The sequence below is a fragment of the Marmota flaviventris genome, chromosome 17, assembly GCF_047511675.1.
Source record: "Marmota flaviventris isolate mMarFla1 chromosome 17, mMarFla1.hap1, whole genome shotgun sequence".
Lineage (NCBI taxonomy): Eukaryota > Metazoa > Chordata > Mammalia > Rodentia > Sciuridae > Marmota > Marmota flaviventris.
In genome coordinates, this window is record NC_092514.1 from 63,988,859 (window position 1) to 64,015,823 (window position 26,965).

The 26,965-nt window shown below is 47.9% G+C and overlaps 4 protein-coding genes across 8 annotated transcripts in view; 2 read left to right on the forward strand and 2 right to left on the reverse strand.

Annotated features, from left to right (window-relative positions):
• The window catches only part of Ddx42 (DEAD-box helicase 42), a 43,543-nt gene extending 39,783 nt beyond the window's left edge, over positions 1–3,760 (forward strand). For both annotated transcript variants that reach the window (XM_027946246.2, XM_027946247.2), the window contains 2 exons: positions 697–798; positions 2,131–3,760. In XM_027946246.2, coding sequence (XP_027802047.1) covers positions 697–798; positions 2,131–2,829 — 801 coding nt within the window. In that variant the 3' untranslated portion in view covers positions 2,830–3,760. The remainder of the gene's footprint in view (positions 1–696; positions 799–2,130) is intronic.
• A 123-nt stretch (positions 3,761–3,883) lies between these two features.
• Ftsj3 (FtsJ RNA 2'-O-methyltransferase 3) lies at positions 3,884–11,541 on the reverse strand. Of its 3 annotated transcripts, none has more exons than XM_071603592.1 (21): positions 11,445–11,541; positions 11,057–11,149; positions 10,783–10,888; positions 10,393–10,439; positions 10,211–10,290; positions 9,685–9,784; positions 9,397–9,591; positions 8,977–9,092; positions 8,763–8,867; positions 8,578–8,678; positions 8,266–8,346; positions 8,027–8,176; positions 7,778–7,913; positions 6,065–6,252; positions 5,819–5,942; positions 5,460–5,737; positions 5,115–5,200; positions 4,933–5,032; positions 4,645–4,828; positions 4,471–4,565; positions 3,884–4,380 (listed from the first exon to the last, which is right to left on the reverse strand). In XM_071603592.1, the coding sequence occupies exons 2-21, from the start codon at positions 11,121–11,123 to the stop codon at positions 4,188–4,190; spliced, it is 2,532 nt and encodes an 843-aa protein (XP_071459693.1). In that variant the 5' UTR covers positions 11,124–11,149; positions 11,445–11,541; the 3' UTR covers positions 3,884–4,187. The 3 variants fall into 3 exon arrangements, with proteins under 3 accessions (XP_071459693.1, XP_027802050.2, XP_027802051.2); XM_027946249.3 differs by having other exon boundaries at positions 11,248–11,541; XM_027946250.2 differs by having other exon boundaries at positions 11,233–11,541.
• A 58-nt stretch (positions 11,542–11,599) lies between these two features.
• Positions 11,600–16,662, forward strand: Psmc5 (proteasome 26S subunit, ATPase 5). Of its 2 annotated transcripts, none has more exons than XM_027946196.2 (12): positions 11,600–11,697; positions 12,246–12,317; positions 14,204–14,273; positions 14,590–14,687; positions 14,857–14,913; positions 14,989–15,219; positions 15,444–15,570; positions 15,658–15,848; positions 15,945–16,043; positions 16,128–16,238; positions 16,348–16,434; positions 16,547–16,662. In XM_027946196.2, exons 1-12 carry the CDS (start codon positions 11,674–11,676, stop codon positions 16,598–16,600), a joined length of 1,221 nt encoding a protein of 406 aa, XP_027801997.1. In that variant the 5' UTR covers positions 11,600–11,673; the 3' UTR covers positions 16,601–16,662. The 2 variants fall into 2 exon arrangements, with proteins under 2 accessions (XP_027801997.1, XP_071459694.1); XM_071603593.1 differs by lacking the exon at positions 11,600–11,697 and adding an exon at positions 13,985–14,108 and having other exon boundaries at positions 12,254–12,317.
• Positions 16,663–16,718: 56 nt separating this feature from the next.
• On the reverse strand, positions 16,719–26,965 carry Smarcd2 (SWI/SNF related BAF chromatin remodeling complex subunit D2). The gene is made up of 13 exons (XM_027946195.3): positions 26,454–26,965; positions 21,939–22,123; positions 21,703–21,745; positions 21,444–21,566; positions 19,859–20,014; positions 19,322–19,417; positions 19,089–19,190; positions 18,787–18,948; positions 18,529–18,626; positions 18,229–18,364; positions 17,949–18,071; positions 17,752–17,853; positions 16,719–17,678 (listed from the first exon to the last, which is right to left on the reverse strand). The coding sequence occupies exons 1-13, from the start codon at positions 26,667–26,669 to the stop codon at positions 17,625–17,627; spliced, it is 1,596 nt and encodes a 531-aa protein (XP_027801996.1). The 5' UTR covers positions 26,670–26,965; the 3' UTR covers positions 16,719–17,624.

Consider the following 26,965-nt stretch of genomic DNA (forward strand, 5'->3'; position numbering starts at 1 on the left):
GTCTGTGCCAGGGCCATTCCAAGTATTAATCTTCAACCCAGTGTAAAAATACAGATACTAAAACTGAGGTGTCCAAAGTTACACACTGGTAAGTATTGAAGTAGAAATTCAGACTTAATGGTCTTGATTCAGAGCATAAACATTGTACAGTATGCTGTACTGGTGGCTTTTCATCTTTAACATTTATTTTATTTAATTGAATGTTGTGTAAACAATTCATGGTCGGGCTGGGGCTATAGCTCAGTGGTAGAGCATTTGCCTCCAATGCATGAGGCACTGGGTTCAATCCTCAGCACCACATAAAAATTAATAAATAAAACAGATATTGTGTTCATCTATAACTAAAAAAATATATTAAATAAAAATTCATGGTCAATTTTGGGCATAATTAATCTGATGGAATTTTTTTCTTTTTTTTTTTTTTTGGCGGCGCTGGGGATTGAACGCAGGGCCTTGTATATGTGAGGCAAGCACTCTATCAACTGAGCTATATCCCCAGCCCTCTGATGGGCATTTGTAGAAATAGAATTACTGGGTTGAAGGGCACGAACATTTTTAAATGGCTTTTTGTTACTGCATCTTTTCTTACAAAGTGTTAAGTAATTTAAAAAATATCCAGTTCCCATTCCAGTCTGTGGCAGTTGGCTCTTCCACCTATTTTTCCACCTATTTCTCATGGATACATTTATTTTTTAGGACCGAGGAAATAACAACAATGTAATGAGCAATTATGAGGCCTATAAGCCTTCCACAGGAGCCATGGGAGATCGGCTGACAGCAATGAAAGCAGCTTTTCAGGTCTGAAATAAACATTTTGTTAAAATAGCTTTCAGTAGTAACTTGTGAGCAGTGATGAGGGGGCTGGTCTTCCTGAGGGTAGTAGATGAGCTGATAAAGTTCATGTACAATAAGGCCTTTTCATTGCTTGGGTTGCACATTAAACTAACAGTACCTTACCTGGGGATCTACATACAGAGCAAAACCCTTTGTGCTGGTCATCTGTATCTGTCCTAGCCAGAGTCTGGGACTATTGTACTACAGCAGTATTTTTCCTACAACCTGTGATGTTACCCACCTCCAAGACTTTCCCAGTCTAGTTCAGAGTAATTGCCATGTTCTTGGCTAAAACCAGTTTGATGCTGTTCATCACTCTACACATTTTTTTCTTCTCTTTAAAATGTAGTCTCACTATGTTGCCCAGACTGGTCTCAAAATTCATGAGATCAAGTGAGCCTCCCTAGTAGCTGGGATCACAGGCATGTGTCACCATGCTCAACTTTCTGATTAACTGGCTGGGCTTTAATTTTAATCTACAGATTAATCTGTACCAGACTGATGGTTCCAGTTTGGGCCCATGATTGTTTTTCTGTTTTTCACTAATAGAGGGATTCAGAAACCCTTGTTTAGGAATCTAGGAATTATTATTCAGATTTGAGAAACAATGATACATAGTGCACATATTGTCACATCAACAAGGTCTATAGCCACATTTTACATAATTAAGTAGAAGCTAAATAATAGCCTTCTATCCATTCAAATTAGGTTTTGCTGTCAAACTTTCTTTTTTGGTATTGGGGATTGAACCTTGGGGTGCTTTACCAATGAGCTACATCCTCAGTCCTTTTTAAGACAGGGTCTCCCTAAGTTTCTGAAGCTGGACTCAAATTTGCAGTTCTCCTGCCTCAGCTTCTCAAGTAATCAGGATTGTGAGTATGGTGCTAAGGATTAAACAAACCCATGGTGTTGCACATTGCACATTCTAGATCTACTTCCCATCTGCATTCCCAGTGCATTGCTGTGAAACTTTTTCAAAAATGTTTTGTTTTTTGAACTTGTGGTATTTTTGAATTGTAAATAGCAGACTGCAGACCATAAATATATTGAATTACTATACACGGGCTTTATTCTAACCTGTCAGGCAATAAGTGTTGATACATTGAGGTCCATCTATCCACAAAAATCTGTTTTCCTTTACAGCACAAGATCAAAAGGGCCTGTGCTATGGGGGCCATCAGGATACTAAAGTCATAGAGCTTGGATAGCTAATTTCTGTGTGATTATGACCAAATTTATATGTATACTCATTTCTTGAATTTGTTAACATAACTACTACTGCTGTCTTTCTTTCAGTCACAGTACAAGAGTCACTTTGTTGCAGCCAGTTTAAGTAATCAGAAGGCTGGAAGCTCTGCTGCTGGGGCAAGTGGATGGACTAGTGCAGGGAGCTTGAATTCTGTTCCAACTAATTCAGCACAGCAGGGCCATAATAGTCCTGACAACCCCATCACCAGTGCCGCCACCAAGAGCATCCCAGGCTTTGGCAATACAGGGAACATCACCAGTGCTCCAGTGACCTACCCTTCTGTCGGAGCCCAGGCAGTCAACAACACAGCTTCAGGAAATAACAGCAGAGAAGGAATTGGGGGTGGCAATGGGAAGCGAGAGAGATATACTGAGAATCGGGGTGGTGGCCGCCATAGCCATGGAGAGAGTGGCAATCGGCATGGTGATAGTCCACGGCACGGAGATGGTGGTCGACATGGAGATGGATACCGCTACCCAGAAAGTAGCAGCAGCCGCCATACTGACAGCCATCGGCATGGGGAGAACAGGCATGGAGGAAGTACAGGCCGGCATGGGGAAAGCCGGGGTGCAAATGATGGTCGGAATGGAGAAAGCAGGAAAGAAGGTTGTAATCGTGAAAGCAAGGTGGACCCCAAGGTGGACAGCAGCAAGATGGACAAGATGGACAGCAAGACAGATAAGACAGCGGATGGTTTTGCTGTCCCTGAGCCACCCAAACGCAAGAAAAGTAGATGGGACAGTTAGAACATATGTGCTATAGCGTGAAATCAGTTGTCTTTAATTTTATTTTTAGAGATTTTGGTAACTAGGTGTCTCAGGGCTGCATTGGGGCCCAAGGTGTAAGGACCCCTGCCCTTAGTGGAGAGCAGGAGGGCAGAGACATTACACCTTCATCTGAATGATTGTTCAGATGCTTTCTTGGGAAGCTATTTTGGTCCCAGCAAGCAGCAAGAGCTGGGTAGCTTCTGTTGGCTCTGGGTGAGTTTCATGAGGGTAAGTGGAGGGTACTTCCAGAGAAAAGGGCCTTGTAGGGCACAAAACTCACTCTAAGTTTATATTATAAGTAGCTTCTATTTTTTACTAAAATGTCACCTTATAAACATCTATAAATTGAATTTCTTTTTCTTAGCTATGTGGCCAGGCAGTCCCCTTTTTAGGAGTTGGTATCTGCAAACCTAATCCATTGAGCTGTTAGGGATGTTTGGGAAGCAATTTGGTGCTTTCAGACATTCACAGGGAAGGGAGATGCCTAATTCCAAACAAGAGTTGACTCTCAGGTCCCCTAGCGAGGTTTGTATCCAGCCCTGAGACATGTAGGAAGAGGCAGCCTTCCAGACCTAGGCTTTTGAGATTTCCAGAGATACTATGATTGAAAAGAAGTGATTACTCCTGGAAAGGGTTCCAGGAATGCTCCAGGTCTGAAGCGTTGTTTTAAAAAAAAAAAAAAAAAACCAACAGCTTTTGAAGTGTCTTCTTCTATTTCATTGTATTTTTTTTTTTTAACTTGCCCCAATGGTAGAGATGTCTTTTGCTGAAATGATTGATGATTTTTGTTCTATCTTGTTTATAAAAGGAAAAGAAATATACAAACTTTGAATTTTGTGACTTTGTGAAGGTTTCTTTAAGATGTGCATTCCTCTCTGCTTGCTCTCTAGTAAATGTTTTACTACTGGGACCTATGGATTGTCTGTCATTTCTACTTTAAAATAGTTGGTACCTATTAAATTATGATTTGACACAGTAGATGGTGGGAACACTCAGATGTGGGAATGTATTTATTAAATCGTCAGAAAAGGTATCTGTGCTATCATTTTGGTTTTTATTCAGAAGACTCAAGAAGCCCACTTGCCCAAGAATAGGCTATAACAAACATGGCCAATGCTAAAATTCCTTAAGATTTAATGATCTGACTCTTCATTCAGCACCATGCAGGAGTATGGGGTCTGAGGGACCATCCTCCAACCATAATGACATCATCTTGTAGCTCCACCTCCCAGCCTACTCAGTCAACTATGATGTGAGCAGCACCATATCTTCCCTTAGTTTTATAATAGCACCATATCTTCCCTTAGTTTTATAATCTTCCCAGAAGGAGATAGCTCTCACTTCCGCTTCTGTTTTTTCTTCTGGTCCTTACGTTGTTGTGCTCGCTGATCCTTCTTCATCCTGGAGTCCACCACCTTAAAATGACCTCTAACTCCAGCTGGCCGCCTCACCTTGCGGCCCACACCTTTTTTAGCTACAACATAGGTGACTTGGCGTTTCTCCTTGCCAAGCCCAGCCTTCTTGTAGAGACTACAAAGGGGAAAGCAGATGAGTTAGAGGTCTGATTTCTGCTGTTCTTTTACCCTAATGTGCCTCTATGCATATACTCTCCTCAATTACCTTCTTAGCTGTGCCACCTTCTCTCGTTCTGAGATGTCCACTGTGTTCACCACAGCTTCTGCCTTCTTCTTAGTTTGCTCCAGCTTCTTCAGCATCTGGGAGGGAGCCTCAGTCAGGTGACCTCTCTTCCCATATTCTATCCACACCTAACTCCAGGCAGCCCCTACCACTTACCCTCCGTTTCTTTCTAGCCTTGGCCTCAGCCACTTTCTTGATAGGACGTGCATTAATTTCCCGCCAGCGTTTCCGGTAATACTCCACTTCCTTCTTATCGATAGGCAGTTGTCTTATCCGGTGCTGCTTCTCTTCCTGTACAAACCACTCTGGAAGCTCCTCCTCATCTTCATTAAATGTGTACCTACGTGGAACAGACATCAGTCCACCAACCAACCACTCCAGGCTTCTTTAGGAAGAAATCACCCATATAACCAACTACACCTGATGATTTTCTGTCCCCCTTACCGGTTGAAGGAGTTGTCTATAAGGTCTCTCTTGGCCTTTTTGGAAGAGGCAATTACAGCACCTAGAGCAAGGCCTTCAGGATCTAGAATCCGATGTTTCACTAGAGGAAAGGACAAAAGTCAAACCCTGATTCCCAACATAGATTCCCACTGGTCTCATTCCACTCTGTATAAAGCTCTCACCTGGGTCCTCGATAGGCACTACCTCAAACCCGTCGTCATCAGGCTTAGATCTCCGGCTTCGCTTTTTACCATGGGAAGACTCCCAGCTGTGGAAGATGAAAGGATTATATTCTACCCTCTCCTGTGCCGTGCAGACTGCACTGTGCCTCATCATTGCTTCCTACTTTAAGCCACTTAAAAGAACTTCGCAGGAATTCAGGTTGTGCCCTAGGCCAATTAAGTCAGAAACATGTATTTTAAAGCTCCCTAAATATAGCCAACGTTATAGGGAATGCCCATACTAGAGAAATGACCCATACTACTGCTTCCTCTTCATCCAGTTTCCCATCAGCTGTACCCACTCACCTCTCTTCATCCTCGCTGCTACTGCTATCACTCTCTGAGCTGCCATCTCTTTCTTCCCCTCCAGGATGAGTGGCACTTTTTGTTCCGGAGGGAGCCTCTATCCTCTTAGGGATCTCATCCTGGCACTGAGGAGACTTCCTCTCAGTCTTTAAACTGGAAGGTGGTGGTGGCTGCTGGTTTCTTTGCTGCTGCCCCTTCCGGCGGCTCTCATATAATAATTGGGCCTGACTGATTTCCAGGGCCTCATCAGCATCATCCTCAATCCCACTGAAGCCATCCTGTGGTACAAGAAATTTTCAACTCCCTTTATCCCTGGGAATTCCAGTGTCCCATCAGCCTTGCTCCCAGCTTCCTCTTACCTTTGAGAACCACAAATTGGCTTGTTCTTCCTGCAGCACTGTCTTTTCCTCCAGTGGTACCAACAGTGGATTTTCTTCTTCCACCTCCTCCTCTTTATCATTATCTACTTGGGTAAACCGCACACTGCAGACCCCAAAAAAAGTTGGGGGACGCTTAGTACCCCCACGTGGACTCTGCCTCAGAAGTTGAGCTAAGGGTGGTGGCACTTCCTTTGGCGCGCGCGCACACACACACACACCCCTTACCTCTTTTGGTCCTTTAGACCTTGATGTCTACTGACTCCTGCCAACTCCTCTGAATCCATATCACTGTCCAGAGATGCATCATCATCATCATCGTCCTCAGCATCTGACACATAGATGTCATCTCTTGGCAAATCAGCCAGAAATGTGTCTGCAGCACTCATGTCACCTTGTGTTACTTCCTCTAACAACTAAAGAAAAACAGATCAAATATTCAAGGAAACCTACTGTGTTTTCTCATATCCAATATCTTAAGTTCATCCTCAGCAACACTAGGAATATAAATACATGATCTTTCACAGACAGGGCAGCTATACCCCTGGAATATGAGTGGCTTGTCTAAAACATCCCACTCAGGTCCAGTCCCACTTACTGGTTTAAAAAAATCACTCTTCCAGAATCCAGTGGCACACAATTCTAGCAACCTGGGTGGCTGAAGCAGGAGGATCACAAGTTCCAGGCTAGTCTGGTCAACTTAGAAAGACCCTAACTCAAAAGGGCTGGGGATATAGCTCTGTGGTAGAGCACCCCTAAGTTAAGTCCCAGTATTGCCAAAAAAAACCAAGGGGCTGGGGTTGTGGCTCTTCGGTAGAGTGATTGTCTAGCATGTGTGAGGCACTGGGATTGATTCTCAGCACCACACTTAAATAAAGGTCCATCAGCAATAAAATATTTTTTTTTAATTCCTCTCAGAAAGCACCTGAATTACTTGAGAAAACATCTATACTTTGATTCCACTGAGAAAAAAAAGCAGCCCAGACAACCTGTCTGTTTCACTTCAAACATCAGAACCTCAATCTTTTGTGTGGTACTGCGATTGAACCTGAGGCACTCAATCACTCGCCTATGTCCCCAGTCCTTTTTAGGGTCTTGTTAAGTTACCCACACTGGCCTGGAACTTGGCAACCCTCCTGCCTCAGCCTCTTAAGTAGCTAGGATTACAGATATGTACCACAACACCAAAATCTATTTTAATCATGGCAAAGAGCTATTATTTCTTCAGTGTTCACCACAACAGGGACTGCACCCAACGATGTTTTTAAAAAATTTCTCATAAAAACACTTAACATATTCTACTACTGTTGTACAGATGAGAAAACTGAGGCAGAAAAAAGGTAAATGGGAATGAGCTCAGAGTCACACAGTTCAAGTGGTAGATCTGGATCTGAGACTAAGCCTGTGTCTGCTCTAGGGCCACCAGGCTCTACTGTCTTTCCTAGGCAATAAAGATGGTCTGTATTGTGTCATTCCCACACAGAAGTCACAAAAACTTGTTTGGCTTGTGACAGTTTTTAATAGGAAAAAGCTTGTTCCTCAGTGCATGACCCAACAGCTTAACATGAGGTACTAACTTGGTAACAAGGAACTAAAAAACATTGCTTCCTGCTAAAGGACACCCTGTTTTCACTTGTGCTGGTAACCAGATGCCCTGGCTGCATCTAATATAACCTGAACTTGTGGTCTTAGTATTCTCATTCCCGAATCATAAATCTATAACACACAAATCTTCCTCATTCATCACTGTTTCTTTTTGGCCTTTGTGTTCAGATGGCTCTTATTTTATCTCCAGTCTCCCCACTGCCTGCCAATTCTTTTTACAGATGAAGTCAGCAACCAAAGCTCATGATAATTCAGCACACTTAACCCAATCCTCCCACCTCCAGGTACCCAAACTGACCACTGTTTCCTCAATCTCTACCTTCAACCCCACCTCACCTGGTGACCCCGAATGGTGCGCAGGGAGAACATGCCTGTCTCCCCCTCATCCGCAATGGAAACCCCAGGCAGATCCATCTTCAGTTCTACTCGTTCCCGCTGCTTTCTCTGCTCACGTAGCAACTTCTTTTTCTTCCTGAAGGGATGGGTTGAGGGACTAAACCTGCTGGGCTCTGAAGATTCCCCATCCATGCCTTCCATTCTACTACCTTCAGGCACTGAGGAACTGTGTATTGGATTTCCCCTCACCTCCTTAATTCTGCTACCTCCTGGGCTTTCATCTCCGCCAGGGTTTGGTTTAGTTGCTCCTCTTCTTCCTCCTCCTTGGAAGGCTGCTTTGTGGTTCCACCTGTTGACTCCTCCTCTTCCTCACCTTCCTCCTCCTCTCCTGAGCTGAGACTGACAAAGCAGTCCAAGGAGTTTGGTTATTTTGCCAGAAACTTCCTTCAACACCCAGTTTAGCTATCTCAATTTAGTTCCCACCTTACCTGAGGTCTAGTGCCTTTGCTTGCTCTTTTAGCTTCTTGGCCACATATCGTCGAAGTTTTGTTCTCCAGTTCAGTAGTGACCTGCCCCAGAAATATATTAGCATCTCTTCCTTTGTCCTTGTCCCCTCTTCTATTTTCAGCCCATGGTTTAATTTTTAGGTTTCAGCCACACAAATGCTAAAGCTCAGGTCTCAATCACTAACTTCCAGCAAAAGAGTACACTTTTCCCAGAAATCCAATGTCATGGTTTCAAAGAAAAGACCTTTTCTTGTCCTCAGGGCTCCTGGTCCCAATGCCCACTGTACTGCATACCTGAGCTCCTTGCGCCCCAGCACTCTGATGTCCTGACAGCATGCCTGTATGTCTTCAGTGGTGGCTGGATGCTGTGCCAATTCTTCATCATTTATTGAAATCTATTTGGAAAGAAAAGGAGTCAAGGGAGATTTTCAGGTCCTGTGACCAGAGCTCCCTTACATTCCTGGAGTCTGAAAACTCACTTCGCTGGCCTTGGAGAGGAAGTCAACAGGGTTGGCAGCTCGCAAGAAGTCAGTGACTGAAGTGCGGTGATAAAGAGTAAGGTCACCCTCAGCATAGCCTTCAGCCTTATGGAGAGACAAATGGGTGAGCAGTCACTTCTGAGCTATCTGAATGACCCAGAGGGGCACAGCCTCCCCAGAGTTCCAGGACCTTTGGCCCCCACCCCAAACATACCTTTGGCTTCTTCTTGGACACCAACTCAGTAACAGTCTTAGCTTGAACTTCAACCTCCTTGAAGGCAAACTTGGGATCGAAGAATTTACTGTCAACCTTGTCAGGAGCCAGAAATCCTAAAATAGTTAAGACATATTTCAAAATGTGGTTTGGAGCTGGGTGTAGTGGTGTACTCCTGTAATCCCAGGGACTCAGAAGGCTGAGGCAGGAGGATAATGAGTTCAAAGCCAGCCTCAGCAAAACTTGGTGGGAACTTAGCAACTCGGAAAGACCCTGACTCTAAATAAGATACAAAACAGAGCTGGGAATGTGGCTCCGTAGTTCAGCGCCCCTAGGTTCAATTCCTGGTACCAAAACAACACAAAATGCGGTTTGGCAGTTAGAAGGCTGGATCAAGATAAAGAAGGAAATAATACTCACCCTGGCAGACTACAAAGATTTCTGCAGATTCATGGCGAGAGGCTTGGGGTTTTGTGGCCTGGACCCGGCAGAACAGCTGCTGGAATATCCACAGCAAGGGCTGATAATCTCGAGAACGAAAAACCTTTGTGATGAAGCAACCACCACGAGCCAAAAAATCACAAGCCAGACGTAGAGCCATCAGTGTCAAGTGGGCTATAGAACAGAGACAGTCAATGAGGACCCATGTGGCCTGCAGGCATACCACCTCCACCTCCACTCTCCTCTCCAAGCCCACACACCCTGCACCTTGTGAGTAAGCATCATGGACCCAGCTGGCCCCAACATTGGGGGCCCCATCATTGAGTACAACATCAACCTTCCAAGTCTTCAGCTCCTTCCTCAGGGCCTACAGAGAAGCAAAGGGATTATGGCATCAGAAACACAGAAATGGCTAAGAATACATTTCCCAGTTTACTATCTATATCATCCAGTTATTTACTGAGTGGCCTCCATGGCCCAGATCCTGGGCCAGACACTGGGGAATACAACAGGGAACAAAACTTATACATCTCCATCTTTATGAAAATTGAAGTACAATAGTACACTGGAAAGCACTTCACTAAAGTCTCTGCCCTTCCCCCAATTCCAATCACCTTCATCCCTGACTCTTTAAGATTGAGGTGCACACTGGGATTCTCATGGGCCTGTCAGAGATGTCATGCAGACACTTGCTCACAGTACAATAAACAGGAAAAAAAAAATGCCTTTAGGGTGACTTGAAGGATGTGCATACTTGCATATAAAGGGACAGGGAGAGAGAGATTCCTATTACCTGCCTACATCGTTCTGTAGTGATGTCCTCCTGGAGAGTCACCACATTGGGGAGAGGCTTGATTGGAACCAAGTCCACTCCTGGGAGAAATCAGATCAGAGTACTCTAAAGGGCTGCCTCAAGCAAGTAGTGGTACCTCATACACATCCCCTAAAATACCAGGAGAATCGCCTGTTACTCACCCACAATAAGGCTGGACACAGGCATAAACTTGGCAGCCACCTGAAGCCTATGAAAAAGAACAGAGATTAAAATACCTAGGACTGTTCCTTTCCCTCCCTTAGCAATGAGATTTCTCACTCTCACTGTTAATGGCAATTGCCATAGAGTGGACAATCATGTCATATACATTACAATTACAAGCCTTTTCTCCAGTCAAGAAATGACCCTTTCCCTGGCACTTGATTATCCCTCAAGGTTTAGAAGAGACCAATGGCTGGAATGCACAAAAATCTGAAGCTGGAATTATTGCACTGCGGGTCAGGAAAGCTCCGAATCCCGACCTTAACCAATGCAACTCTAAGCCAGTCAGGGCCAGGAAATTGCCTTCGAGAGAATGGTGTGTTACGCACCAGCCTCCTGGCGCAGCACACAGATCCAACAAGGCTCGAGCTTTCTGCAGGAACTGAAAGCGGCGATTGAGTTGGATCAGCTTGAAAGCAGAGCGGGAACGATAACCTGGGGTTGGTGACAAAACAATAAGGTTCGCGTAGCGCTTTTCCAGGACTTCCCCAGATTCATAACCCACCACCCCTTCTGCGGAAAAAGAACCCAATATTCGAAAAGGCAAAACGATGAGGATCAAGATCATTCTCTCGTTCTCTCCAAGTACGTACCCTCACTTACCAGTTTCCTTTGCCAAGTGATAAAACTTGTCCCGCCGACTCTTGCCGACTTTGCCCTTCTTGCCCATAATGAAAAGGATCAATGTCACTCAATCTGGGGAGAAAGCAGGAGTTGGGACGTATCTTTTAAACAAATTCCGCTCCCATTTCCCACCTCTCGCAACAACCACAACCCACCCCAGCTTCCCAAACCTCAACCCAGCGCCGTTCACAGTAGCAGCAGCAGCACATGCAGACAGCAAGTGAACTTCCGCTTCCGTTTGCGCCCTCTGCGTCTCAGTCGCCAACTCTTTCGCCATCTTGAGTGTGTCCATTAATCTTCAAATTTTGCCCCTAGATGTACGAGTTGGAAGTTGGGACCAGAAGAGCATATTACAACGAATAAATACCTCGTTTCTAAGAAGCAATAACTAGGATCTCCGTTTCATGTACAGTTCCTAACAAATTTCCTGACCTCGAGAAACCACCCTTCCCATCAGCTCCCTTTCGCGTCTCCCCTCACACCCCGCCCATTGACCCGGAACTCTTCTCTGTTGAGTCCTCAGGCCTCAAGCCCTCGCTTCCGCGCCTGCGCAATAAGGCAGCGCGGATGCCGGCGGTCTCCGTTGAAGAAAGAAGATGGCGCTTGACGGGCCAGAGCAGGTATGGTGACGGTGTCTGCGTCTGCAGCCGGGTAGAGACCGTGGCAGGGTGTGGAGCAGGCATGATTCTAGGTGGGGAGCGGGCCGGGACAAGAGGATCAAGTGGGCCGGAGTTAGGTGGACCAATCCAAACTGGGCCTTGCCTGAGCCCGGATTTGCTGTGTCAGCGCCGCCACCGGCGAGTCGGGCAGGGGCTGGGTAGAAGTGGAGTGTAGAGGGATGGGATAAGTCACAGTAGACCGTATGCCAGTCCTTAATGCTGGCTCTGTGTAGTAATAACACTTTGGATGTATATGGCGCTTGCCACAATGCAAAGCACTCCGGTGTGTACAGTTTCTTGATCCTCCTAAAAGTCTTAGAAGGTAGTTGGTATCTGCATCCTGACATTTTGGTCTTGGGAAATGGAGAGAGAAAAGGGAGGGAGGAATTAGGGATTTCTCCCACCCAGAGCTGCCTGGTGACAAGCCTTATGGAGAAGTGCCCAGAAAGTGGCTTTATCTCTTGGATGTTTATCCTCACATTTAGTAACTACACTGTGTCTGTCTTCAGATGGAACTGGAAGAGGGAAAAGCAGGCAGCGGACTCCGTCAATATTATCTGTCCAAGATTGAAGAACTCCAGGTAAGAACAAACTGGGTGGCAGGGTGAGGGGAGTTGGAAGGGAAGAGAATTGAGAGAACCAGAGTTCCATATAATTCCATCAGGAATGCAGTGGAAGAAGCTATTTTCCTAGTTTTTTTTTTTAGTTTTCAGAAAAGTGCAAGAAGTAACAAGCCGTTTAAAGTATATCACATAAGCCAGTCTCTTGTTCCCTTTAAGCCCCTCCTCTGTGAGGACAGTAGTATTCGCAAATGTTACTTTTCTGCAAATGTGAAATTTTAATAGAAAAGGAACCACTAGGGCTGGGGAGTGGCTCAAGCAGTAGCGCCCTCACCTGGCCTGCGTTTGGCCCAGGTTCTATCCTCAGCACCACATACAAACAAAGATGTTGTGTCCGCTGAAAATAAATATTAACAACAACAACAAAAAATTCTCTCTCTCTCTCTCTCTTTAAAAAAAAAAAAGAAAGAAAGAAAGAAAAGGAACCACTAGCCTAAGGCTGTGGTTTTTGGAAGAAGTGTAAATGCAAGGATTTCTTATAAAATGGAAGGCATAGTCCCAGGATATCAAAAAGTTTGGGGCGGGTAAAACTTTAGGAACTTGAGGAAGGACAGTATTGAGAAGTCTGGACAACACTGATGTCATGGGGACTGAATGAAAGGAACAGGGCAACCCAGTGCTCTATATTAAAGAGCTAAACCAGAACCAGCATGATGATGGACATCTGTAACCCCAGCAACTCAGGAGGCTGAGGCAGGAGGATTGCAAGTTTGGGCCCAGCCTCAGCAGTTTTGCAAGAACTTTCTCTCAAAAGAAATGAAAAGGACTGGGGATATGGCTCAGTGGTAAAGTGCTGCTGGATTAAATCCTTAGCTCCCCACCACCACAAAAAAAAAAAAAAAGCTAAGCAAGAGAAATAGGTGGGATAGAGGGGCACGAGGACAATTTCCAAACTCCAGGTACATTTGCAGATATTGTATTTGGTTTATCATTTATTAATGCTTCTACATGTAATTTTATTTGTTCTTCCAAGTAGTCTTGAAATGAAGCAGGTTTGTTAATGCTGTGCAGTTTGGTGACAGGTTTTTTTAAGTGCCTTACCCTTGATTTACTATTTTTTTTTAAATAAATTTATTTTTTTATGTGATGCTGAGGATCGAACCCAATGCCTCACACATGATAGGCAACCACTCTACCACTGAGCCACAACCTCAGCCCCTGCTTTACCTTTTAATTGACAGTAGCTGGGCTAGAATTAAGGCTTCTCACTTAAAGCTGTCTTTTGCTGGGTGCAGTGGCTTATGCCTGTAATCCCAGCAGAGACTGAGACAGGAAGATTGCAAGTTCAGAATCAGCCTCAGCAATTTAGTGACGCCCTCAGCAATCTAGCAAGATTCCATCTCAGAATAAAAATAGGACTGGGCCAGGCACAGTGGTGCACACCTGTAATCCCAGCAACTTTGGTGGCTGAGCCAGGAGGATCGCAAGTTCAAAGCCAGCCTCAGCAAATTAGCAAGGCCCTAAGCAACTCAGACCCCATCTCAAAATAAAAAGGGCTGGGGATCTAGTTCAGTGGTTAAGCACCCCTGGGTTCAGTCCCTGGTACCAGTAATAAATAACAAAGCTCTCTCCATTGCCTCTTCAAAAGAAAGTCACTACACAAGCCAGCTGTAACTTTTCTCTATTAGATTCTTTTTTCCTGGACCAGTATTACACAACCTTTTGTGGTGGCTGCCCTAGACTCCTAAGGGACTCTTGGAGGACTGAACAGGGTCATTAGGATCCTACTGGAGAATCTGAAATAACATGCAGGTGATTTTCCCATGGTTCACATCTGCCTGTGAGGGTCTTAGCCAAGATCCTGCTGTTGCTCTGGGGTAATGGAATTTGTCTCTTGCCCTCCACAGCTGATTGTGAATGATAAAAGCCAAAACCTCCGGCGGCTGCAGGCACAGAGGAATGAACTAAATGCAAAAGGTGAGGGGGAAATACGGAAAGCTACATGTATGTGGTTTGAGGTGTGGCTGTTCCTAATCTCCTTGACCTGCAGACTCATAACAGTTCAGTTTCCTTCCCTTCCATGGAGATGCTGCCCACCGTCATTATGTAGTTGTTTCCTGTGTACATCTCTCTCAAGAGCTCTGTTGTAAACCCCTTCAAGATGTGAATTTTATCTTTTGTGACTGTGACCTTCCCTTCAAAACTTTTGTTAAAGTATTACTTGGTTTGTGCATGTTGAGTTTGAGTTCAGGGGAGGGGAAGCAAGGTCACCACTGTGTCTTTTGCCATCTAGTTCGCCTATTGCGAGAGGAGCTACAGCTGCTGCAGGAACAGGGCTCCTATGTGGGAGAAGTAGTTCGGGCCATGGATAAGAAGAAAGTGTTGGTCAAGGTAAAAGCAGAATGGGACCAGCATGTTGTCCACTGCACTCCCACCCTTTGTATGAAGCCTTGGGAAGACAGTGTTCTGTCATGTTATTCTAGGAATCCCATGGGTCTTCCTGGGTGAGGTTGGTGAGTTGGTGGCTGTCAGGGAAGGTCATGAGCCCCTGTTTCTTCAGGTACATCCTGAGGGCAAGTTTGTCGTAGATGTGGACAAGAACATCGACATCAATGATGTGAGTGGAGCTGGTGAGGGTAGGGGTGGTCAGTTCTTAGGGCACTACTTCCTGAAACTTGACCCCTCCATTCAGGTGACACCCAATTGTCGGGTGGCTCTAAGAAATGACAGCTACACTCTGCACAAGATCCTACCTAACAAGGTGGACCCTCTGGTGTCACTGATGATGGTGGAGAAGGTGCCAGATTCAACTTATGAAATGATTGGTGGGCTGGACAAACAAATCAAGGAGATCAAAGAAGTGATTGAGCTGCCAGTGAAGCACCCTGAGCTCTTTGAAGCACTAGGCATTGCACAGCCCAAGGTGAGGCTTCTCCTGGAGATGGACTATCCTCCCTCCTCTCTTGGCTGGGGGAGAGGTTTCTAGGCCACTAAACTGGTTTGGATATAAGCTCTGAAGGGACCTTGATATTTATTTTTTTGTATCTCCAATCTCTAGTAAGTGAGCAGATACAAACCAGCACTCACTAAACGTTCACTGAGTGAGTTAGGCTGGCTTTCTGCCCTGAATCCTGCTATTTCCCCCAGGGAGTGCTGCTGTATGGACCCCCAGGGACAGGGAAGACACTGTTGGCCCGGGCTGTGGCTCATCATACAGACTGTACCTTTATTCGTGTCTCTGGCTCTGAATTAGTACAGAAGTTCATCGGGGAAGGTAACTGGCTAAGAATGGGCAAACCAAGTAGAAGGGTAGAGGGTACAAATCTCAGTAGCTCCTAACACCAGGTTGGCCTCTGCACAGGGGCAAGAATGGTGAGGGAGCTGTTTGTCATGGCACGAGAACACGCTCCATCTATTATCTTCATGGATGAAATTGACTCCATTGGCTCTTCACGGCTGGAAGGGGGCTCTGGAGGGGACAGTGAAGTGCAGCGCACAATGCTAGAGCTGCTCAACCAGCTGGATGGCTTTGAGGCCACTAAGAATATTAAGGTGAGGTGGTGGCCTCAGAACAAGCCAAGGGAAGGCCTGGGGTGACAAGCAGTCTAAAAAAGAATTTAGCTAAACCTCTTCTCTTTCTTTGCTCAGGTTATTATGGCTACTAATAGGATTGATATCCTGGATTCTGCACTGCTTCGCCCTGGGCGCATCGACAGGAAAATTGAATTCCCACCTCCCAATGAGGAGGTCCGTAATGGGCGGTACCTTGAGTGGCTCTGTCTATGGGGGTAGGGAGTGGAGCTCAGGGCTTTTTTTTCCTCCTGTTTCTAGGCCCGACTGGACATTTTGAAGATTCACTCTCGGAAAATGAATCTGACCCGGGGGATCAACCTGAGAAAAATTGCCGAGTTGATGCCAGGAGCATCAGGGGCTGAAGTTAAGGTAATTGAAGTCCAGAGAAATGGGATAATACCAGGAAGTTCTGGGTTCTGGACTAACTCGGGGATGAGGGGGCATAGCAACAGGGCCTCAGCTTCCTTTTCTTGCTCAGGGTGTATGCACAGAGGCTGGCATGTATGCACTACGGGAACGGCGAGTCCACGTCACCCAGGAGGACTTTGAGATGGCAGTAGCCAAGGTACATTCCTCCACCTTTCTCTCTTTGCTGATGGTGGCTATGGAGCAGGGGTTTAGGCTTGTGTTCATTGAGTTTGTGGCTTAAGGCTCATATGCTTGCTCTCTTTCTCTAGGTCATGCAGAAGGATAGTGAGAAAAACATGTCCATCAAGAAACTTTGGAAGTGAGGGATATCTTTTGTGTGGATCCCTTAAATAAAGGTCTGTGGGACAAGCCCTCTAGAACTTCATTACATTATGTTAATGAGTGGTCACACTTTCAATGACCAGGTATGGACACCACCAGTAAACAAAAGAATTTATTTGGAAATTTCCAAACCTGCCAGAAGTGGCATTTTTGCCAAGCCCTAGGCCCACCCTCCTGACTAAGCTCCAAAGGACAACAATCCTCCCAGCCTCCCCTAACCTTATGATGCCCTCCACCACGCGCAACATACCCCTACCTCCGGCTGGGCTAGGGTAGTGGTGTGTCCCCTCCTCTCTGTAGGAGGCTCCAGCTCCCCCAGCCTAAGCACCTGGGTAGAGGGGCAGCCCCCTGGCACCCCAGGAGATGATGGCGGCTATAGCCGCTTGCATAGATTGAGGAAAGAAAATAAGAAAGGAGGCGCCAAATAGGGCTCCTTGAAAAACCCCAGCTTAACCCCTGTACAAAAAAATGGCTCCCACATAGAAAATCCTGCTCCCCAAATAGTGCAAATACCCAAAAGAAAGGAAAATACCAGCAGCAAGGCTGGGTTGTAGGAATGGCAAAGAACTTTGGTTTAGAAAGGCTAGGAAGAGTCTGGGCTGGGCCTCCTCCTCTTCCTCACCCAGCTCCTCAGAGCCAGCTCTGGCCCAAAGGGGGAGCCTGTAAACAAGCAAACCCAGCAGCCTTTGGTTCCAAATGTCTGTTACGACAACAAAGCACAGCCTCCAGCAGTCCTACTTGGGCCTGCCTGCAGGGAGCAGAAGAGGCTTCTATCTTAAGAACCCAATTAAAGCCAACGCGAAAAGTAAGTAATAAGGCTTTGGGGACCAAGCAATGAGGAATCCTATCTCTACATTTATGAAACTAAAACTGGGGAGTAGAGGTTAACAGGAGACACTGTCACCCCTCACCCCATCCTACAAGTCTTCAGCCATAGCCAGGTCCCAGAAGATGGTCCCCTGCCAGGCTCTGGGGCTGGGATGGAAGGAAGAGATCCCTGAGCAGTTAGGTCAGGCGAATTCCCAGCACCTGTTCCAGTTCCTGCCTTCGCTGCTGCACCTAGAGAAGGAAAAGAATGGCTCAGGCCTCTGCCACTCACAACAAAAGGAGGACAGACTGGGCAGAGCCTCACCTTGGCAAAGATGTGCCTCCCCACTGCTTCTTGGGCCCAGGGCTGATGGTAGAAAGCAGCCCGTCTCTCTTCCTCAGGATTTCCGATCACATCAGTGATGATCTGCAGAGAGCCCAGAATAACCCCTAAGCCAATCTGCCTTTGGGACTGAAAGAAAAGTACCTGGGGATAAAAATCACCCAGAAAGAAAACCATACTTTGAGGTCTCGGCGTTGAGAACGGAGCCATTCCTGGATGAAATCCTGGGGGTCAGTGCTAAAGCTGAGCATGAAATCCCTCTGAGTCTTCAACTGGTTGATGGACTCAATGGTCTCATGGATCTGGGGAAGAGGTCCATGTGTCAGATATGCTCTACCAATGGGGTCTGTTCCCACTTCCTGAGCCAGAGATTTTATCCCCAACATGCTTTAAGTATGAAAATAACAGGCCCACTCTCGTCCTGGGTCCCAGAGGAGGTGGTGGAGGCAGAGGACCTACCTTGACGTCTAAAGAGGCAATCTCCTGCTGGTTGGTGGTAGAGGCCAGAAAATTGCTCATCTGAGCTTTCAATGGGTCATCCACCTCCACATCAATGTCATAACAAGCTGTCTTCTTCTGGTCATTGGGGTCCACACTGCAGGCAGTGCACAGGAAAAGAAGGGGAAGCATGTAGCCATGTCCATCATGCCTTCCTGGGGCCCATTCTGTGCAATAAACCAACCTGCTGTGCCTCTGGCTTTATATCAAGCCATGGGTGAATCTGCTCTTCATAGAGCTTAAACATCTCCTTCCACTTACCTGATGACATGGTTGATGACAATGGGATCTGGATGCTGCAGCAATCCAGCCAGTTTCATGGGAATCTCAGAGAAACGGAGTCGGCCACAGCTGAAGATCTGGAAAGAGCACCAAAGGTGGTGATGCCTGAGCACAGGAGGTGTGGACCATTCCAGGGCCAGCAAGGACAGCAGTCAAAATACTGACCAAGAACTAGCCCATTGGGGGTCCAGGGCAACAGGCAGAGGCTGGGAGGACAAAGGATGGCACCCAGCTAACCTGGCGGAAGTAACGGTTGCAGTTGATGTATTCGCGCTCATGCCCATCTTGCAGCTGATTGTGCTTGATATAAAGCCACAGGGCCTGCATGATGGCAGCCCTTGTCTGTGTGTGCACTCCCAGCAGCCTTGCCAGCCGAGGGTCCAGTTTATACTGGGGAGGCTGGAGATGAACAAAGGGGGGTCAGGAGGGTTCTTGTGGAAAAACAAAGCAGAACAGCAGGGACAGGAAGGGTTAATAGAAACCTGCCCTCCCCCACAAGTCCCTAAGACCCTGGACATGACCCTAAGGGTATCTGTCACCTGATGATCCAGCATGAGCAGAAGGGTGCATTTGACATTTAGGTCCCCTGGTCGTTTCACCTGGAAGCCATCTGTCTCCTGGGTGGTGGGCATCCGGTGCCACTAACAACAAGGGAGGGAATCGTGCTTATCACCAAGGAGAAGGCTCCAAGAGTACTTGACTATTACCCAAATGACCCATCAGCCTGTGGCTGGTGTACTAAGTTCTCCCCAGGCCTGAGAGCCATTCTTACCTCCACCAGGTGGTTGTCAGGTCCATATAGTTCCTTGTCCAACTCAATGACGAGACTCTTAAAAAATGAAGAAAACTTCCTCTTCTGTTTGCTAGGCTGGGAATGGGAAGGAAGTATGAGATGGGGGCAAAGGGATGTTGCTGAGTTCTTGAACCAAAAGCTATGCGCTAAGCCCCCAAAAGGAACATTGTTTTGGCCCTGGAATTTAGGGCACTGGTGAATCCTGAGCCCCAAAGAAGCTGTCAGTTTGGGTGGAGACCAGTACAGGAAAGATGCAGCCCCACTGCCAGCCATCTCAGGGAGGTTCCTGTAATAACTACACATCTTCAACCTGGGGCTAGGGGTGGCTCAATGGTAGAGTGCATGTGTGATGTCCTTTCTGTTCTTAGCACCACCAAAACAAAAACTTGAGCGTCTAGTTAGCTGGGGCTGTGTCCTCTCCCTATGGCAGGACTTCTCTGGGAATGCCCATTTCTGGTCCCAATCTTAAACCCATACAGGCTTCCTCCCCTCCAGACACTTCCATCCCCAACTCACATCATCCAGCAGTTTTCCCTCCACTCGGAGTTCCCAGGAAGCCACCTTGTCCCCTGCTGGAGTTCCCCCAGGGGTCCCTGCAGTTCCTGCACTATCACCTTCTGCCTTGCTGGGACTGAATGTATTGGAAATGTAGATCCGAAGCTTCCGCTTTTGCTAAAGAGGGGAAAACAATCAACTAGAGGTGGACCAACAGTTGGAAATTGTTACCCAATCTTCCCATATGAACTCATTCAGCAATCCATACTGAGTGCTATGGGCCAGGGACCTTGGTAGGCACGGGGAACTGGAAGCAGTAATCCTACACAATTGTATGGGGAAAACAGATGTATCACCATTCATGCCAACACAGTGGGACTGGCAGCATGATCGGTACACACAGGGTGCTGTCAAGCAAGTCAGACGCCCCTGGGGCTGGGAGTCTGGCTTAGTGGTATAGTGTTGCCTAGCATGTGCGAGGCCCTGAGTTTCATCCATAGCACCACAAAAAAAAAAAACCAACAAAGAAATAAAGACTCCAGCTCATATTTTAAATGAAACCCAAATAACCACCATGGCCCCCCAAATATCCTAGTCTCTTGGAAAGCATTCACCACTCAGGAGACTATTCTTTAGGAGAACAGAGAATGAAAGAAAGCTTCTCTAGAGATGGTAAGGAACTATCCAGGCGGGTGTGATGGTGCACCTATGAGCCCAGCAACTTGGGAGACTGAGGCAAGAGGATCACAAATTTGAGGCCAGCCTAGGCAACTAAGGAAGACCCTCAGCAACTTAGCAAGACCTAGTCCTAAAATAAAAAAATAAGGCCTAGGGACATAGCTTAGTGGTAAAGTCTCCCTGGGTTACAAAAAAAAAGGAACCACCCTACTACCTTTATCTACTCTTTGGCAGCTTTCAGACTTTTGACCACATGATCCATAACTTTTTTTTTTTTTTTTTTTTTAACTTTTATGTTTTGTAACTGGGGAGTGAACCCAGGGGCATTTACCACTAAACTACATTCCCAGTCCTTTTTGTTTTTATTTTGAGACAGGGTCTTACTAAGTTATTAAGGCTGGTCTTGGACCTCCTGAGCCATACATTTACATTTTAAATAATCACCCAGGAGTTGGGGATGTGATTCAATGGTAAAGCATTTGCCTAGCATGTATGAAGCCATAGGCTCAATCCCCATTTCAATCTACGAAAGGAAAAAAAAAGTACTTAATTACTATGACATATTTTTATATTTTATACTATATTATATTCATTTAAAACATGATGACCCCAACACTTTAAAGTGAGTTCATGTTCTACTCTTGAGCTGCATCTTTTTTTTTTTTTTAATATTTTTATTTTTTAGTTCTCGGCGGACACAACATCTTTGTTTGTATGTGGTACGGAGGATCGAACCCGGGCCGCACGCATGCCAGACCAGCGCGCTACCCCTTGAGCCACATCCCCAGCCCCATTGAACTGCATCTTGCATGTGAAAAATACTGTTCTAGTTCAGTGCAGACCCTCACTTGACCCTGGAAACAAGGTGAAGGCAGGAAAGGGAGGAAAGTATTTTGGGAAAGCCCCGGATAATCAGAGTTGCACATACTGTCAGAGGCTTTTTGATGGCCTCCTGGATCTCCATCCGCTTGCGAGCAATGGTCTGGTCCAGCTTCCGCTCAAAAGCTAAGAGATCCATGTATGCCTGAGACTCTGGGACAAGCTCCCGAATCTGAGGGTGAAGGAATTCAACAGCTTGCTTCTAGCAGCTCTGGCTCTTTCTTTCTTTCCTTCCCCATCCCTGGGTAGGTGGAGATGGCCTCCCACATGGCCAGACAGTGGGGAGACCTCCCTCCCAACATACTCACTCGCTGAGGTAGAACCTTATCTGCCATCTTCCTCCTCTTTAACCTGGGGAAGACAGAAACTCATTTGAGAGGTTAGCAGTCCAAAGGATTCTCGCCCCCCACCCACCCCTCTAGTCCCCAGCAACCTTCCCCAGGGAGCCAGAGGTCTCCCTCAGTCATCAAAGCTCTTGGGATAGAAGGAAATCTGCTACCACCAGAGCTAGACTAGGCAGAGTAGGAGAAATTAATGGTCTTACCCCCGGCGCTGGGCAGGAATCGGGGGCTGGGCCTGGGGCACAAGCAGGCGTTTTCGGAATGGATCCATCATGGTGGGTGGCATGCCAGGTCGAAGTGGAGCAGCAGTACCAAATGGGGAGCCAGTAGGGGGTCCCACCTGCAAGCCAGCCATGGGCATCCGGCTCCCTGGGGACATGCCAGGCCGCTGGGGAAAGTAAGCCAGTGGGGGTGCATAGGTCAGTGGCAGGAACCTACAAGGCAGGTAGCCTATGCCCTCCATCCCTCTCTGTAGTCAGGCCTGGCCCTGAGCACCACATGGGGAGCCCCACTGGAGGCTGGGAACAAAGGGGAGCTGGCGCCTAAGCACAGGGTGTAAACCACACCTGCCCTGCCCCTGCAACCGCCTTTGCAGCTGTGCCAGCAAATGAGGCTGCCAGAGCCAGGGGTGGGAGGAGAGTGCTGCCTACAGAGGGAAAGGGAGCTTCTCAGGATCCACTGTTGCCTTCCAGCCCCAGCATGCTGTGACCCTGCTCCCTGAGGCCAGCTGGCTTTGAGGCACTCAGAGGGTCCCACTAAGCACTCCCCTCCTTCTCCCTCCATCTTGAGAAAGTAGCATGGAGGGGAAGCCTGGGGGCAGTGTCACAGTCAGAGGGGTGTAGGAGTCCAGTGTCCACTCCTATCACCAGCCTTATGGTGACTGAAAGAGGCTGTCAGTATGCTGGCAGGACCATTAGGCAGAGGTACCCCAGGTGGCAACTACAGGAGGATGGCATGGATGTGTCCCAATAGGTGGAGACAGCCTCAGGCAAAGTACAGAGACCATTTGGTCACAATATGGCCTCTACCCACAACCAGAACTTAATCCTTCTCTCAACTCCCTACTGTTAACCCCTACCTGCCTCTAAGCCAGAAGACCCCAAAAGGGAAGCTATGGCCCCTGGGTAGCCTGTGGGAATGAAAGCAGCTGGCACCTGGACTCTGCCCTTGACCCAGGCACACCACCTGGCGGCCTGGCTGATGCTGTCTCAATTTAACCCTAGCAATCCCAAACTAGAAAATGGGGATCAGATTATCTTCAGATGTAAGAAGCAGAGTCACAAGGTCAGCAGCCACAATCTGGATGACAAAAATAGTTCTTTAAAAGCCTGCAGAAACATCTTCCAGGAAAGGCTCAGCTCCCTAGCATTTCTGTAGAGCCCATCTGGGAGTCACCTCCACCCCTCAACCCCCTTTCCATGGCTGCTGCCTGCAAGGCCTGTTTGGCAGCTCTGCTTCGCACACACTGTCCCTGGCAGCTTCCCGGGACTGGCCCCAGGGCCCAGATTATGCAACCAGCATAACCAGCCAACCAACCCAGGCTGGGTGGAGACTCTCACCAAATCAAAGGATCTTTCCCCACCCCAGCATCCTGGAGATGAGTCTCCCCTGCCTTTTAACGGAGCACAGAACCGATGTTCCCAACAGAACAGTTGCCCTGCCCCTGCAACTCTGATTTGTGACCAGATACGAAATGAAGAAAACTTGGCCCAGAGACAATGGGAAGGAAACAGGGGAAGTACAGTAGGAGAGTTTGTAGAATGAGGAGTTAAAAATAGGGGGCCCTGGGACCTCAGGAGTCCTGCCACAAGTCTCTCCCTGTCAGGAAGAGATTCATCAGAGCTGTTGAAAGGCAAAAGACAGCCTGGTTTTTCTGCCTTAATGAGCCATAGCAGGAGATTACAGAAAGAACGGGGTGGGGGTGGGGGCGGGGCGGGGACGGGACTCAGTGTGGCCACAGCTGTAAACCCAGACCAGCTCTCTCAGGTTTGAGTTTTTCCCAATGCTTAGGACAAAGGTAAGAAACAATTGCAAAGTGAGCTAGTGAGATGTGGTCCCCAGGAAACTACTCACTAGGGTTCACAAAACCTGGAACACCACACAGTTCTCCTGGGCAGGTGCTCAGGTAACAGGAAATCCCAAGACTAGGCAGCACAGGAGGGCCTGTAATAGGCACCATCTTATTAATTTGGAGATATCCTCTAGACTTCCTGGGCTCTGAGCCTCTAGCTCACCCAGGGCCCCCAAAGGAAGACTGCTTACAGTTCAAGTCCTGGCTCAGCTTTGCAAAGCTCCACACCTGAGCTTGAAAGTGCCAGTAATTCCTTCCCATTCAAAACAACTCATGTTTTTTTTTGTTTGTTTGTTTTTTTAACAACTCAGCCTCCCAGCCTCCCTACCTGCATCAGAGTTAGGTTGGTCTGGTTCATTCCTCTGAACCCCAGAAGGTACAGCAATTTCTTTTCCTTTGGCCCAGCACCCACCCATATTCCAAGCTTAACCACCACCCAGGAGAACAGGGCAGGAGGCTGGGCTACAGCCTCTAGGGGAGCAATCTAGGGCTCTGCTCCATCCAAAACCTGTGCCCCTAATACACCTGGTGGCTGGACCTAAGAGCCTCAGTTGGAGAACATAATCCCCCAACCCATGAATAGGAAGCATTTTGAACTCTGGAGTAAACGCAGTGATACATGGGTTTTTTTTTTGTTTTTTTTTTCATTTGGGTTTTTTGTTTGTTTGTTTGTTTTAGCTTTTCAGTTGATTGTGATCCAAAGCTAGAACCACTCTCTGGAGGGAGATGGACTGTCACATCCCTTCTTTCAACAGGTTTACCTGTTTTCCCAAATCCTTGTTCTTCCACTTACTCCACAAAGACTTAACAGACAGGAACTCCTTTGTTCCCCAGACCTCAAGTCCTTCTCTTGGAAGTCATACAACTGGGCTTAGAAAGAAAGCAACAAGATTCCCCTTAAACTTAACCAAAGTTAGCTGGGTGGTTCTTCCATCTATCTCTTCTGCCCCTCTGAGGAGTAGGATGGGGAGATGATGATGGGAAACTTGTGAGATGGGAAGTCCAGGCTCAGAGCTATCTCCTGCCCTATACCTAGCAGCCGAGAGCTATCCAGCCAGCTAGCCTGGGATTGTCACAAGACCCAAGGCCATTCCCCAGAAACACTATGGAATCCATCCTTGCAGGGGCTTTCCCAAGGGCACATTTCCTATGGGTTCCATGCCAAGGAAACTGAAGAGGCTTTTGTCTGTTCCAAGTCCTCCAAGGCCAAAAGCCCACAAGAAGCTCCCAGGCCAGGTCTTAGCTAGTAGGCCCAATGACTAGAATGACAGATGCAGGGACACTCAGCAACACTCTGGAACCATGAATCACCATGGCGGAGAACAAGATGGGAAAGATGGACAGCATTTGCAGTCCTTGGAACCAGGTTTGTCTCTGTTCATATTCAAACCCATTGTTTTCTTTTGAAAAAAAGGGGAATGAAGAGTAAGGGAAAAATCACTATCCCCAGTTAAATAAGCATCTCTTTTGAAAGTGAGGGCTCAGGGGCCTTAGCAGATTATGTGTGCCCCTTGAGGATCCACTTCTGGGACCTCTACCTGAGAACACCAGGAGATAACAAAGGAAGCCACAGTGCACACCTTCGGACATTAGCACAACATGGGTTAGGATATGGCATTGTCAGAACCTGGAAACTAAATAAAAGCGGAGTGGGGTAGAAAAAAGGACGGACACAATTCCCAAGCATTCTGGGACAATATGAAACTGGGGAACTGGCCAGTCCCATAACAGGGTCAGGCTGACCACAAGATCAACTCTCTGCCTCTTAATGGCCTTTGAAGCTGCAACTTGAGATGCTGTCTTCGAGGGATCAGGACAGTACCCTCTGAAAGCAACTCCTGCAGCTGCAAGCTCCTCCAGCCCAGAACAGCAAGACTCCATGGAGCCATTCAGCTCCTCAAGACTCATCAATTCCTGGACAATGACACCAGGCAGGAAGCCCAGAAGAGTCTACCCAGAATGCTGTTACTGGGCTGGGTCTTCCTCAGGCCTGGCCATCACTGTCTCTGGTCTAACCCAGAGTTATCCTGGCCAGAACCTGGACCTGACCAGGGAGTCCAGCCTGCTCCTGCACAGGCTAGAGTCCCAGAGCCCTTCTGCCTCCCACGCTGTGGGAAGCCTCCTTCCTCTTTACTAGCTAGCAGCTGGGAGCCATCTCAAGACAGGCTAGGGCTCTGCCAGTTCTCAACTATAAAAAACAGGGCAGACCTAGAGTGGGACCGAGGCCAATGCTGGGTAACCCTGGATTCTCAGTAAGGACCCTTTTCCAAAACTTCATCAACTCTCAGGACTTCCCACCCCAGAACCTGCACTAGACTTCTCAACGCAAGTGCCCACAATTCCCTGGCTGCCAGAACGCCTCCATCTCTCACGCAGAATCCCTGTGCCAAGAAGCCAAGAGATTCCTCCAACTGCATCAAACCTTCCACCACCGTAGGGTTCCTCTCACCTTTTTCTTTAACTCTGCCACCATTCCTTAGACGCAATCCGAGAGTCCCCAACCTGGCCCTTCACTGGCTCCTGAGAATTCCTCCTACAAGGCCCCTGCGCCTTCCATCCACAGACTCCTCCTGAGACCTCACTCAAGGACCCCAGGCAATATAACCTGGCGCCCTCGCGGCGCCGACCGCCCGCCGGCCCGCCTCACCTGGTACTGAGCAGCGGGGCCCGCGGGGCCCATAGGGCGGAAGGCGGCGGTCCCGGGTCCCCCCACGCCTCCAGCGGGCCCCGGGCCCCTAAGCGCCGGGCCGGGCAGCATTCCGGGTCCCGCTGGGGGAGGCGGCGCTCCCAGGGCCGCAGCCACGGCGCCGCCGCCGGGACTCAGAGGGGGCAGCGGGAACCCGCCCGCGCCACGGCCCGACATAGCTCCGTCCCGTCCCGCGGTGCTCGGATCCGGCCTCCGGGTTCCGCGTCGAGTCCGCTCCGCGCGCTATGCTCCGCGATCCGGGACTTTCCAATCTTAATTCCGGGTTCCGAGGTTTACCGATCCGGGTTCCGGGATTTCCTAATCCAAGTTCGCGAGTTCCTCACAGACCCGCTTTGGGTCAGGGCCGACCCTGATTCCGCTCCTGCACGGGAGATCCGGATCCGGGATCTCCTGCAGGCCCGCCTGCCGCCGCGGGCCTCGGCAGGTTTGATCGCTTGAGTCTAGTTACCAGA